At 41.0% G+C, this 14,481-nt stretch overlaps 1 protein-coding gene across 1 annotated transcript; it reads right to left on the bottom strand.

The window, feature by feature from the left end:
* Window positions 1-1,026: 1,026 nt before the first annotated feature.
* Window positions 1,027-14,458, bottom strand: SNIP1 (Smad nuclear interacting protein 1). The gene is made up of 4 exons (XM_073562422.1): window positions 14,159-14,458; window positions 11,581-11,686; window positions 9,705-10,216; window positions 1,027-1,614 (listed from the first exon to the last, which is right to left on the bottom strand). The coding sequence occupies exons 1-4, from the start codon at window positions 14,317-14,319 to the stop codon at window positions 1,338-1,340; spliced, it is 1,056 nt and encodes a 351-aa protein (XP_073418523.1). The 5' UTR covers window positions 14,320-14,458; the 3' UTR covers window positions 1,027-1,337.
* Between the last annotated feature and the right edge of the window lie 23 nt (window positions 14,459-14,481).

Here is a 14,481-nt window from a genome sequence, read left to right as displayed (position 1 = left end):
AATTAAAAAAAAAAAAAAACAAACAAAAAAAACCCCAGTGCTTTCAGACCTCAAATAATGCAAAGAAAACAAGTTCCTAATCATTTAGAAACAACAATACTAATGTTTTTACTCAGGAAGAGTTCAGAAATCAATATTTTGTGGAATAACCATGATTTTTAATCACAGCTTTCATGCGTCATGGCATGCTTGCCACCAGTCTTTCACACTTCTTCTGGCGCAAAAATGTAAGCAGTTCTTCTTTATTTGATGCCTTGTGACTATCTATCATCCTCTTGATTACATTCCAGAGGTTTTCAATTGGGTTCAGGTCTGGAGAATGGGCTGCACATGACAGGGTTTTGATGTGGCGGTCTCTTAATTCTTTTTCCAGAACTCTTTCTGAGTTAACACATTTGTATTGTTGTTTCTAAATTATTAGGAACTTGTTTTCTTTGCATTATTTGACGTCTGAAAGCATTTTTTTTTTTTTTTTTTTAAATTTTGACCATTTTTGTCAGAAAAAAAAAATTTATTCGCTTGCAAATTCGGAGACATGTTGTCAGAAGTTTTAAAGACTAAAAGAATAATTTAAATTTTACTTAAAAATATACCTATAAAGAGAAAAATCAGACAAACTGAACATTTGAAAGTGGTCTCAATTTTTGCCAGAACTGTATGTATACAAGTACATACACACACACTTTCATTGTGACTTTCTTGGTCAGTTCTATTTTGTAGAGAAAAGAATAAGAGTAGAATACAGAATAAAACCTGGAGATTTGTCACCATTTTATAGGCTCTAAGCCCGCTTATCAAGCCTGTTGGCTTATACACTTATCTCTAAATATTAACCTACTGGAGATGGTTAGGTGCCATAGGCATACAGAATGGAGTAACATCCCGCAGAAAATTAACTTTTCTTTTTATAAAAATATTACTTTAGTGCAGAATCACTGTTTGTGCCTTTATAAATGGGGTCTTGTTAGCTCACTAAGAACCAAACTATTAGTGTGTTTTTGCCAACTCATTGAATAAACTCTCCGGGAGGCAGAAGGGTACCTTTAATTCCAGTATGTGATACCTTCACATGAATGGCATTAGTCCATGGAAAGATATAGTGAAACATATACAGAGTTACAAATTTACAGAATATAAACAGCAGTGTTACAAAGACAATGTCTCAGAGGTCGCAGTTCACAGGAACGCTGTTTAATTACACCTGAGTATTGGAAACAATGCACACCGATGCCACTAGTCCTGCATGATCTTACTGACATAATGAGGCAGGGATTTACAGATCCTCCCCAGAAAACCAGATTTCACATCAGATATGACTGGTCCATTGGGCATTATTGTTAGTCTTCTGTCCCCTCATCGACCTCATCATCCACCTCGTCGTCGTCATCATCCTGCTTCTTGTCCACTTCTGAAGTGTCTGACGATTCGTGTAAAACTACATATTCCCTGCTGCTGAAGCCAAATTTCAGTACATCTTTTTCTTTCAGTTCATAGTACCGCTGTGGCTCGATTCTTTGGTTGTTCAGATATGTGCCGTTTCCAGACCCCAGATCAATAATGTATGGTCTGACCCGTCGACCTGTTGTTCCATCCGCCCGGGTAAACACCACCATTCTAGAGAAAAAGACAAAATGCGGTAAAATTACACACACCAGTCAAACCCCTTTATCCATTCACGCCAAAGTGACATTATTTAAAAAATTTGTATTTGAATGCTTACGACAATACATTCAGAGCCCAAACTTTTATTTTTCCACATATGTAGCTTGCATGGGAGCTGCTTGTGTGTGGGATGAGTTTAAGGGGTTTTGCCCCAAACAAAGTGAATTTAAAGTTGGTTTTAATAAGTTGTAATAATAATTTCCACAATTGGATGTGTCGAAGAAAAAAAAAAAGTTCCTATGCTGAGATTAACATATAAATGGGTCCCTGCTGTGTACTGTGTAATGGCTGTGTCTGACCGTGCAGGAACATAGTTTGATCATACCACAGCTCTCCTGGGGCAGGGGAGGAAGCAAAAGAGTATACAGACATTACAGCAGAGGGTCACAGCGGAATATTTCCGTGAGGCTGAGCATTTCCCTGACTGTTTTTAAAAAATGTTTTATCTCAAAGAAAGAATCAGTTGCAATCCCTGGCTATGTCTGCATATGCTTTTACTTCCTCCCCTAACCAGGAGATGTGGTATGATCAGACCATGTTCCTGTACGGTGAGACACAGCAGGAGCACATTTATAAGATTATCTCAGCACAGGAACATTTTATTTACACACATCCTATTGTGGAAATTATTATTATTACAAGATATAACTTTGTTCACGGGATACCCTCAGGTGAAGAGTATATAAGGGGTTAAGTGCACATGGTTTCTGAAGAAATCCGCCTCAAGGAAAAAAAAAAAAAAAAAAAAAAAAAAGACTGCGCACACAATAATTCTGGACTATAAACAACTTACAGGCGTGCATGCCTCAGCATTTGTTAAAAACAAAAAAAAAAAAAAAACAACTTGGTCCATGAAGTTCAACCTTTCTCCAACAATTGTTTTTTTTTGTCACTAATTTAACTATAACGCACAAGATTATGTGTACTGAGGAAATCATTTTAAAAGCTGTTATAGTGTTTGTCATTTTTAATTTTTGTGATCGGGCATTCCGCATTCTAACTTTTCTAACTGTAAAGAACCTTTTCCTATTTAGCTGTCGGAATCGCCTTTCCTCCACCCATAATGAGTGCCCCCTGGTCCTTAGTATGGTCTTTGGAAGGAATAAGTCATTGCCTGTCCTTTGTATTGACCACATATATATAAGATCTCCTCTGAGGCTTTTTTTTCTAAGCTAAACAAGCATCCCATTGTAATAATCTAGTTACCCGCCTTTGAACTGACTGATTTCTGAATATACTTTTTGAATGTGGAGCCCAAAACTGGATCCCATATTCTAGATGTGGCCTCACAAATGATTTATAAAGGGGTAACAATATTGTTGGGATCACCGGATTTTCTCTCTCTTTGTATACATCCCAACATCTTGATTGCTTTTGCGGCTGCTGCTTGGCATTGAGTACTAGTGTTCAGCTTACTTGTAACCAGAATACTCAAGTTCTTCTCCTGTTCTGTAGTCCCGAGTACACTCCCATTTAAAGGGAATCTGTCACCCCTTTTTTGAGATATCATATAATGATATCATTCAATTGTGTGTCACATAAGGATTCTCTTAGTACTTTTGCTTCCCCCCTGACCCTGCACCTTTCATGCATAACTACCTTTTTTATATCAGTTCAGATTTATTTATGCATGAAAGGTGCGGGGTCAGGGGGAAGCAAAAGTACTAAGAGAATCCTTATGTGACACACAATTGAATGATATCATATGATACCTCAAAAAAAAAGGGGTGACATTCCCTTTAAGGTATATGCAGCAATAGGATTACTCCATCCTAGGTGCATTACTCTACATTTATCTACATTATATCTCATTTGCCAAGTGTTTGCCCATTCAGACACCTTATCCAGAGATCGATTTGCAATATTGTAATGTCAATTTCAGATTTTAGTATCCTACATAGATTGATGTCGTCAACAAAGACTGACAATTTATTCTCAAACCCATCCAAAAGGTCATTAACCCCTTTCTGACATCAGACGCACTATCCCATCCATGGGACCCGGGCCCCTATGCCTATGGACGGGATAGTATGTCTAGCGTGATCAGCTGCGCGCACAGGGGGAGCGCAGCTGATTGCGGCCGGGTGTCAGCTGATTATCACAGTTGACACCAGGCACTATGTGTCAGGGGCGGTCACGGACCTCCCCCGATACGTTAACCCCTTGCACACCGCGATCAAACACGATCGCGGTGTACCGGGGGTTAAAGGGAAGCATTGGCAGGGAGCGGGCTCCCTCCGTGCTTCCCTAAGCCCCCCACAGCAGCGCAATGTGCAGCGCTGCTGCGGGGGGCTCCTTCCCAGCAGGTCCCCGGATCCAAGATGGTGACGGGGACCTTCGGGGGCCTGCAGGGAGCTGGCTTCCTTAGTGCCTGCAAAGCGCAGGCATGAGGAAGCCGGCTTCAATGCCTGTGACAGATCGCTGATCTGTCACAGCGATCTGTGATGTGACAGATCCGCGATCTGTCACATGACAGTTATGTTCCCCCTGGGACATTGTAATAAAGAAAAAAAAAATAATAATAATTATAAAAAAAAAAAAAATATTCCCTAATAAATTCATTCTTTGGAAATAAAAAAAAAACAAAAACAAAAAACAATAAAAGTTTTTATTGTACAAATATTTGGTATCGTCGCGTCCTTAACGACCCGCCCTATAAAACTGTCCCACTAGTTAACCCCTTTACCGAACCCCTAAAAAAAAAAAAAAATGATTTATCATACCGCCGAACAAAAAGTGCAATAACGCGCGATAAAAAAGACGGATATAAATAACCATGGTACCGCTGAAAACGTCATCTTGTCCCGCAAAAAACGAGCCACCATACAGCGTCATCAGCGAAAAAATAAAGGTATAGCTCGCAGAATAATGCGATGCAAAAATATTTATTTTTTATATAAAATTGTTTTCACTGCATAAGAGCACCAAAACAAAAAAAAAACAAAACGACATAAATGAGGTATCGCTGTAACCATACTGACCCGCAGAATAAAACCGCATTATCAATTTTACTGCACGCGGAACGGTATAAACGCACCCCCCAAAAGAAATTCTTGAAATGCTGGCTTTTGTTCATTCTGCATCCCTAAAATCTGAATAAAAAGCAATCAAAAAATGTCATGCGCCTGAAAATGGTACCACTAAAAACGTCAACTCGTCCCGCAAAAAATAAGACCTCACATGACTCTGTGGGTCAAAATACGAAAAAACTATAGGTCTCAAAATGTGCTGATGCAAAAACTATTTTTACAATAAAAAGCGTCTTTTAGTGTGCGACAGCTGCCAAACATAAAAATAAATAGTAATTAAATAGTAAATCAAACCCCCCGTTATCACCCCCTTAGTTAGGGAAAAATAATAAAATTAAAAAACAAAAAAAAATTGTATTTATTTCCATTTTCCCATTAGGGCTAGGGTTAGGGCTGAGATTAGGGTTGGAGTTAGAATTGGGGGGGTTTCCACTGTTTGGGCACATCAGGTGCTCTCCAAATGCAACATAGCGTCTGATCTCAATTCCAGTCAATTCTGCGTTGAAAAAGTCAAATGGTGCTCCTTCCCTTCCAAGCTCTGCCATGTGCCCAAACAATGGTTTACCCCCACATATGGGGTATCAGCCTACTCAGGACAAAATGAAAAACAACTTTTGGGGTCCAATTTCTCCTGTTACCCTTAGGAAAATAAAAAATTGGGGGCAAAAAGATTTTTGTGGAAAAAAATGATTTTTTTATTTTCACGCCCGGGCGTTATAAGGTTCTATGAAGCACTGGCGGATTCAAAGTGCTCACCACACATCTAGATAAGTTCCGTAGGGGGGTCTAGTTTCCAAAATGGTGTCATTTGTCGGGGGTTTCCACTGTTTAGGCACATCAGGGGCTTTCCAAACGCGGCATGGCGTCCAATCCCAATTCCAGTCAAAAAAGTCAAATGGTGCTGCTTCCCTTCCGAGCTCTGCCATGCACCCAAATAGTGGTTTACCCCCACATGTGGGGTATCAGCGTACTCAGGACATATTGCACAACAACTTTTGGGGTCTTGTTACCCTTGGAAAAATAAAAATTGAGGGTGAAAAGATCATTTTTGTGGAAAAAATATGATTTTTTAATTGTACGGCTGTACGTTATAAACTTCTGTGAAGCCCTTGTGGATTCAAAGGTCTCACCACATATCTAAATAAGTTACTTGGGGGGGGTCTAGTTTCCAAAATGGGGTCACTTGTGGGGGGTTTCCACTGTTTAGGTACATCAGGGGCTCTCCAAACGTGACATTGCGTCCGATCTGAATTCCAGCCAAATTTTGCATTGAAAAAGTTAAACGGCTCTCCTTCCCTTCTGAGTTCTTCCATGTACCGAAACAGTGGTCCCCCCCCACATATCATGTATCAGTGTACTGAGGACAAATTGCACAATAACTTTTGCAGTCTAATTTCTCCTGTTACCCTTGGTAACATAAAAAAAAAATTGGACCTGAAGTAATTTTTTTTGTGAAAAAAGTTAAATGTTCATTTTTTTTTTTTAAACATTCAAAAAATTCCTGTGAAGCACCTGAAGGGTTAATAAACTTCTTGAATGTGGTTTTGAGCACCTTGAGGGGTGCAGTTTTTAGAATGGTGTCTCTTTTGGGGATTTTGTACCATATAGACCCCTCAAAGTGACCTCAAATGTGATGTGGTCCGTAAAAATAAAATGGTGTTGCAAAAATGAGAAATTGCTGGTTAATTTCTAACCCTTATAACTTTCTAACAAAAAAAATTTTGGTCCCAAAATTGTGCTGATGTAAAGTAAACATGTGGGAAATGTTACTTATCAAGTTTTTTGTGTGCCATATCTCTGTGATTTAAGGGCATAAAAATTCAAAGTTGGAAAATTGTGAAATTTTCGCCAAATTTCCGTTTTTTTCACAAATAAATGCAAGTTATTTGAATGAAATTTTACCACTAACATGAAGTACAATATGACACGAGAAAACAATGTCAGAACCACCGGGATCCATGGAATCGTTTCAGAGTTATTAAATCATAAAGGGACAGTGGTCAGATTTGTAAAAATTGGCCCGGCCATGATCGTGCAAACCTCCCTTGGGGGTAAAGGGGTTAATAAAGAGATTGAAAAGAATTGGTCCCAGCACAGATCCCTGCGGTCCCCAGTGCTGACTGTATCCCGTTTAGAGAATGTACCATTTATGTTGGCGATGTTTCCGGTCGACATTAATGGTATAATCTACAGTATAATTGTATGATAGATGTTGGTCAACTCTCCATTCATGGTGGCATGAGATGTTCACATCTAGGACCCATCTAGTGAACGGGTGACCATCTCACACTGCCTTTATGAATGGAGATGAAACACATCGATCAGACAATTATGGCGCATTGTGTTACAGATAGGAATAGCCCCTCCTTAAAGGGAATGATTCAGATCCCCTTTATTTTTCGGTGGACGTAGCTGTATAATAATTGTTTGTTTGCAGGAAGATCCCTGAGGAAGGAATCCGTGCTATTCCGAAACTAGTTGAAATTTTGGCTCAAGCAGCACTCTTGTTATCAGACATCACGTGATTGCGCGCCTCTCGTGATCTGGATTATCATCGCAGGTCCTGCCAGATTCACACCACGCTGACCGCAGGTGCCTACAATCTATAATGCGGCTGGTATGCTGACCGCCGTTGGACTGTGTCTACTTTGGTGAGCGATCATTTATGCTCATTTCCCTGCTCTCACGCCATTCACGCGGGATCTATCACCATTGGAGAATTATCGGACGTTTGCCAGCACCTGGAGCCTGTTACCGACCGGAACAGAGCTCGGTGTTTTATTTGTTTTTTTTCTACTGATTGAGAAACTTCCTAAACGATTAGCAAGTATATGCCGCTGGCTTCTACCGCTCAAAAGCAAAAGTCCACTCACAGCGGTGAATCTACTGTTTAAAAGTCTGTTCACATTAGTGAACCACCGGGCGTTTCCCACTGCACTCCTATTCAGAGGTAATAGTCACAGTGGGGGTATGTGCAAGGTACATTTATAGCACTTTATGGTTCCCCCAGTGTGTTTGTTTCTGTTTTTATTTATGTCTGCATAGTTAGCTTTTATCTACTAATTGAGAGACTTCCTAAATGATTAGCAATATATGCCACTGGCTTCTATCGCTTAAAAGTCCGCTCACAGCAGTGAATCTACTGCTTAAAAGTCTGTTCACATTAGTGAACCATCGGGCGTTTCCCACTGCACTCCTATTCAGAGGTAATAGTCACAATGGGGGTATGTGCAAGGTACATTTATAGCACTTTATGGTTCCCCCAGTGTGTTTGTTTCTGTTTTTATTTATGTTTGTATAGTTATATGGTAGGTGTTTTTAATTAACTATTAGAACGCAATACCGACCATGCTCTTAGTCACTAGAGTCTAACTTGGACACTTCACACTTTGTTTTTTTTTGGTATGACTTTGCATTTTCAGATTTAAAACTTATGCTTTGTTTTGTCTTTTTGTAGTTTGATCCATCAATACTCAGTATCCTCTAACATCTAATGCTTATGAGTTTGTTGCCTTGATCCTACAGGTAACACACACATATATATTTTTATTCTCCATTGATTCATAGTGCGAGTATCATTTTGTTTAAATTGTTTGCAGGAAGAGATGACGTTTACCCATGATATGTGCTGGGAAATAGGGAAAAAAAAATCCAAGTGCACTGAAACTGGAAAAAAAAAAAAAAAAATCAAAAACACATTTAAGTAAAAGTAACTTCTATACAGCACTTCTCTGCATGCGAATTAACCAGGACTAGTCCGGCGAGGCATTTACTCGCAGACACTAATCCATGCTCAGCAGCTGCAGTCACGCTCCTTCAGCAGTGATTATCAGTCACTGCGGAGCTTGAGTCTTTCCAGTTTGCGCTCCTCCTGGCACTTGTGTTCCCCTGTCATAGCTCTGAGAGGGCCAGAAGAGATGCAGGGAGTTGCGCAAACTTTAAGACCCAAACAGTGCAGTGACCAACCGTCAATCACTTCCAGGGCACACTACTCCAGCTACTGAGCAATGCCTCATCGGACTAGTCCTTTTTCACTAGCATAGATAGAGGTGCTATAAATACTCAAATATATGCAGTTATGTAAGACAGTAAAAACATTCCTGGAATACATAAATAAGGGACTAACTGATGATTGGTAGAGTAAAATAATAGGTGGACCTGATAGTTTACCATTCAATGTAGGTGCAGATGAAGCAATTCAATAGCAAAATGAAATTACAACTACGACCATTTGTGGACGGGTTAATAATGCTAAAATATAAATGCATGCAGTTTACTACTATGCAGTGTATCAGAACATACACAGCCGGCGCTGATTATATCCTCAAGTCTTACAAGCAGCTGTAAATGTTAGTGACATGGTGTCCTACTGATGTCACACCATTGTTTAACGACAAAGCTACAGACCCCAACAAAACCAAAAATAATAAGGCTATGGGCACACGATGCGGATTTGTTGCGGATCCGCAGCGGGTTTTTTTCTGCGCGGAATTGCACCAAAAATGCAAAGGATTCCTAAAGCAAGGTTAATCAATGCGAATTCCAAATTGTTGAGCACATGATGTGGAAAATTCCGTCCTGATTCGGAGCATTTTATTTTCCGCAGCATGTCAATTCTTTTTGCGGATCTATAGCATTTTTCACCCATTCAGTCACTCAAATCTGCAGCAAAAACACAGATGTAGAGATTTGCGGATTTGCTGCCAAAACGCAGCAGATTTGTTAAAAGGACATATCAGAAGGAGGAAGAGTTTGTGGGTGGAGAATCTAGAATAGCGCCTATATTGGTTGAAGCACATTTCAACCAATAAATCTTTATTTAGCTAACAAATCCGCACACAATTCCACATTCAAATCCGCATCAAAAAAGCGCAGAATTTCCACTGCATTTTCTGCCGAGATGCAGAAACCGTGCAGAAATTTCCGCAAACAAATTTGCAATATGTGCACATAGCCTAAAATTGTTAGTTCCAGCACTATGCCCCTCAATGAAAAGGTAGAAATTATTATTACCTGTACTGCAAGACCGCATGTTGTTTGGAGCAGGAAGGATGATCTATAGGAATATCAGCAATCCGCCTTTGCCTGCCCAGCAAGTATGCACTCTGTCTGTGGATGTACATGACTGGGAGAGACTCATCATTCTTGAAAGGGTATAATCGCCAACGCTTCTTTGGTACACGAGCTTCAGGAGGCTCACTGTACTTTATTACCACACCTCGGAAGGTATTTGTGTCTTCAAGTAATGCTCCAGAAAGTTCAAAGTTTGGTGCGTCTTTCTTATTAGTAGTGCTGTCAGACTCCATCCCTTGCTCTCCTTCTTGCTCTTCTCTTTGTCTTCTTTCTCTCCTCCTGTCATTGTGGAATTCTCTTTCTGCTCTTTGCTCCCTGAAATTGTTTTCCTCCCGCTCCCTTTCTCGGTGTCTGGACAGGTTGTTCCGGTTTCTATCAGTTTGGTCTCTATGTCGGTTCCTATGCGTGGGCTGCCGGTCATCATGAATTCTGTGCGAGTTCTCATCTCTTTCCTTTGGAAACATTCGTACATATAAGGTATATAATCAGTAATATTTTACAATAAAAATCTATACTTAAAGGAGCACTCCTCCCAACAAAATGTTTATCCTCTTAATATATTGCAGTCATTATGTTATACAACACTGTGTACTTACAATTGCTCATTTTGCCTTTCTACAGTCAATTCTTCTGTTTTCCATAAAATCTATGACATCACGTGATTGAACACAGACTAGCTGAATCCTTCTAAGCTCTACATAGAAACAGCAAGTCTCTCTTCCCTCCATGAGTCATCACTGCAAATCCCCGGAGGTTGGCGAGGCGTTAGGAGCCGTGCCAGAGGGTTGGAAGTTGAAGAGAGATGATTTTTTGCAGGGAAAAGATAATTCCCCTTTCTACATAAAACAGAGAAAAGATGAGAATTTACTGTGTATAAGGGCAAATGAGCACTGTAAGTACACAGTGTTATATAATATGATGACTGCCATTTGTTAAGATAAAAACTTTGATGGAGTGATTCTTTAATAATTGTCAAGTAAGATTTTTTTCATAAACTGTAAAAGACAATGAAAGCAAGCATCTAAAACAAAGGGGTTCTCTTGCCTAGTCATTTCTGCAGCAATGTCATTATTAGGCGGTGTGCCCACGTTGCGTTTTTTAAGCATTTCAAAGGCGCTTTTAGACAAGCGTTTCTGCTGTGGAAACGCTTAAAAAAAGCATCCAATGTAATATAATGGAAAATGCACGTGTTGTGCTAATGGTACGTTTTTTTCCGCTGCGGAGACGCTAAGCAGAAAAAAACGCAGCATGTTCATTAATTTTGCGGGAACGCATGCGTTTCCGCATACATTCAATTGTATTGCAAAAACGCATAGGAAAATGCATGCGAAAACGCTTAACAAAAGCGTCAAAAACGCTTACAAAAGCGCTTCATAAAACGCATGCGTTTTCCCGGGAAGAGGGTGTGCGTTTCCGCTCAGGAATGTTCTGCATCAAAAACGCTACATGGGCACATAGCCTTACCCGGTGCTGAAGTGGTCTCAATGAGGCTGCCAGACAAGGAGCAACTTCTGCAGCTCACACCCCTGAACAGAGAGATTCTGAGTGGCAGACTAGAAAATACCAAATGTTTTAAAGAAGTCATCAGAGTAAAAGTGGAGTAACTTTGAGGAATTTAAGGTTTATTTCACACGTTTCCTTGTGACCATATGTGTTCACTTGTGTTTGATGCCTCCAGTTTGAATCTACAATGTGCACATTCCAGTAAGACAAAGGACGACCACTATATGAATAGGCACGTCCAAACTATTAACTGGTACCGGAACTCAGATTTTTTTATTTGATTTTTCCCCGAAAATGGAAACCCCATATGTACCTGTTTTATTTTCACAGGAAAGTGTGGAGGACTTTCACTTCTTTGCCTCCTACTCCTTGGAGATCGGCTTCGTTTTACATGTGACCTTTTCCGTTTCCCTGGTGACCTATAGAAAAAACAAAAAACACGAATGTTTAGCATCTACAAGTAAATCATATTAGTGAAATTTAAAGGGAATCTGTCAGTAAGATCAACCCCTCAAATCACACATATTGGCCTGCAGATCTTTGTTATAAATTGACGGCTTGAAATTTTCACTGCTTGCTGAATTGCAATGCATATGCCAGTGAAGCGTTAAGTGATCTGGAAGTGACAGAGCACAACACCAGCCAATGCCTCCTCAGGTCGTTACCTGCCCAGCAGGCAGTTTGATTGATAACTCATGGTCTGTGTGGGTCTGTGTGACATCAAACAAGGAGGTCAGACAGTAAGCAATCAAGCTAAAGAGGCTGTTGATGCCATCGCTCCCTGCACGGAGACCGCATGACAGCAGTGTGGGGATGAGTATGCATTCTTTTCTTGCTTTGACTCCTTGGCTGTCCACTGCCAAGTTTACCTTTTCACCAGAGAACCGCATTAAATCGTCCCTACAATGTTAAACTTCACAACGGATCCTCAGATCAGGTGCGACAGCGCACTGGCTAGGGGGGTTACCAAGGAAATGATCATGATCTCAATGAGTATCATGCTTAGGTCCTACTAATTCAAATAAAGGCCATTTTACACAGGCTGATCCTGGCTCTGATGAACCTTCAATCCCAACTATTGACAATGTAAACATATCCGCTAATCAAATGCTGATTGCTTGCCTGACTGCGTATTTTATGATGAGTTTAAAGTGACTGCCACCAGGTTGTTGCTACCCAATCTGAGAGTAGCATAATGTAGGGGTGAAGACCCTGATTCAGAGATGTGTCACCTACTTTACTTGGTGCTGCAGTTTTGATAACCGATTAAGCAGTGGTCAGTATGCTGAGCTCTATATAACTCCATCCACATCACTGATTAGCAGATTTCTGTCCCTGTACAGTGCACACAGGCAGCTGTCAATCATTGCTGAAGTGGGGTTATACAGAGCTCAAGAATATGGAGGGCTACAAAGCAGTAATTTACTAAATTTTCGAGTGAATCTCCTGCTGATAAGTGATTTTATCAAAACTACAGTAAAAAACCCAGTTAATGATGCATTGTTGGAATCAGGGTCTCTACAATATACCGATTTCACATTACTTCGCAAAAACCTGGTGCCGGTCTCTATTTCAAATTATTATTTGTCAACAGGGCATTGCCTTATGTAAAAAGGGATATGCTTGCAACCAAGCACTTGTATGAACATACAGCAACTACAATGGTTCTATGTTAAATAGCACTAAATATGTGGTGAGCACCTTGCAATATCGCTGATCAGAATTCATTCCGAGCCAAAAGTCTGGGGTTGTAAAAGAACTAAGTGTATAATTGCCGATGCCTTGCCAAGCATGCAGCTGAGTCTATCCATGCCATCAGTGTTTATTAGTCTCAGACAAACACCTAACACTGGAGGGACACCTACATATGGCTCCATAAAGAGAAGCCGTCATCCGATTCATACTGCCTGCACCGAGGGCAGCAAGAATCAGTCACTGGCTGCCTTACTGCAGCCATCTATGCTCCACTTAGAAAGGCAAATAACACAAAAGACCTTCATTCAGCAAGACATTTCGGGCGTAAAACACCTTAATAAGTCACAACATCTTTGTGCAACTGTGAATATGTGGAAAAATATGACATTTGGTGTTTACACGCCAACCCATGCCAATATGGGTGCCCGCCCATAAAACTCATGAAGATTTACCTCACTGTAATGGTTCCAGAAATGTACCAGTCACTGACTGGATTACATCTGTGAAGGGCACTGCACACTAACCACCAGATACACCAAATTCAATAAACTACACTTTAATCAAAAGATCTTGGAATAATAAGCTCCACAATTGGATGTGTGTAAATAAAATGTTCCTGTGCTGAGATAATCTTATAATGTGTCTCTGCTGTGTGCTGTGTAATGGCCGTGTCTGACCGTACAGGAACATGGTCTGATCATACCACAGCTCCTGACTAGAGGGTAAGCAGAAAGAGTATACAGACTGTACAGCAGGGGATTGTAGCAAATTCTCTCTTTGGAGGTAAAACATTGCGTAAAAACAGGTAGGGAAATGTTTTACCTCATAAAGAATCAGCTGAGATCCCCTGCTGTAATATCTGTATACTCTATTGCTTCCTCCCCTGCCCAGGAGCTGTGGTATGATCAGGCTATGCCCCTGTACGGTGAGACACGGCCATTACACAGCACACAGCAGGGGCACATTATAAGATTATCTCAGCACAGGGACATTTTATTTACACACATCCTATTGTGGAACATCTCGTTAATGCTACTGTATTTCGGGCCTGCTAGGAATGCGGCCGGAGTACTGCAGCTAACCCTTCATTAGTGGACGCGCCAAAATCCCAGTGTCTCCTTTGCGGCCATTGCACGCGGCTCGCAGTTCTCCCCCGGCCTTACCATAGCCGAGATGTGGCCCGCAGTGTAACGTACCTGCTTCTCCTCCCGGCCGCCGGGGAGTCCCCATTACTGCAGTCGGAGCTCGGACTTCGCCGTTTGCGGTGCCGCCTGTTCGGACTCCGTTTCTCCTCCTTCATAGGAATTACGTCCGGGCTGTGCGGCCTCCTCTTATGCCTCCTCTCCGCTTCCTTCATCGTCCTGGTTGCCACTGCGCTCCCCAGTACAGGTTGAGATTAGTTTCGACTACTACAACGCCGGAAACACCAGAGGTTGCCGAGAGTCGAGACTTCCGGTACACAGCACATCACTTCCGGTTGGCTGCAAGCATGCGTAGAAGACCTTTTGCGTCGTTAACT

The sequence above is a fragment of the Dendrobates tinctorius genome, unplaced genomic scaffold (assembly GCF_039654945.1).
Source record: "Dendrobates tinctorius isolate UK_male_01 unplaced genomic scaffold, ASM3965494v1 ptg000015l, whole genome shotgun sequence".
Taxonomy (NCBI): domain Eukaryota; kingdom Metazoa; phylum Chordata; class Amphibia; order Anura; family Dendrobatidae; genus Dendrobates; species Dendrobates tinctorius.
The sequence above is the reverse complement of the archived record's forward strand: the minus strand, read 5'-3'. Positions and strand labels throughout refer to the sequence as shown.

Bases quoted from the DNA above. Each gene is read 5' to 3' on its own strand.
- SNIP1 (XM_073562422.1), bottom strand. From the start codon at position 14,319: ATGAAGGAAGCGGAGAGGAGGCATAAGAGGAGGCCGCACAGCCCGGAC. The intron at 10,217-11,580 runs GTACATATGGGG...ATGTTTCCAAAG, and splicing joins TTCCTGTGAAAATAAAACAG to GAAAGAGATGAGAACTCGCA. The intron at 1,615-9,704 runs GTAATAATAATT...CTTTTTCTCTAG, and splicing joins CATGCGGTCTTGCAGTACAG to AATGGTGGTGTTTACCCGGG.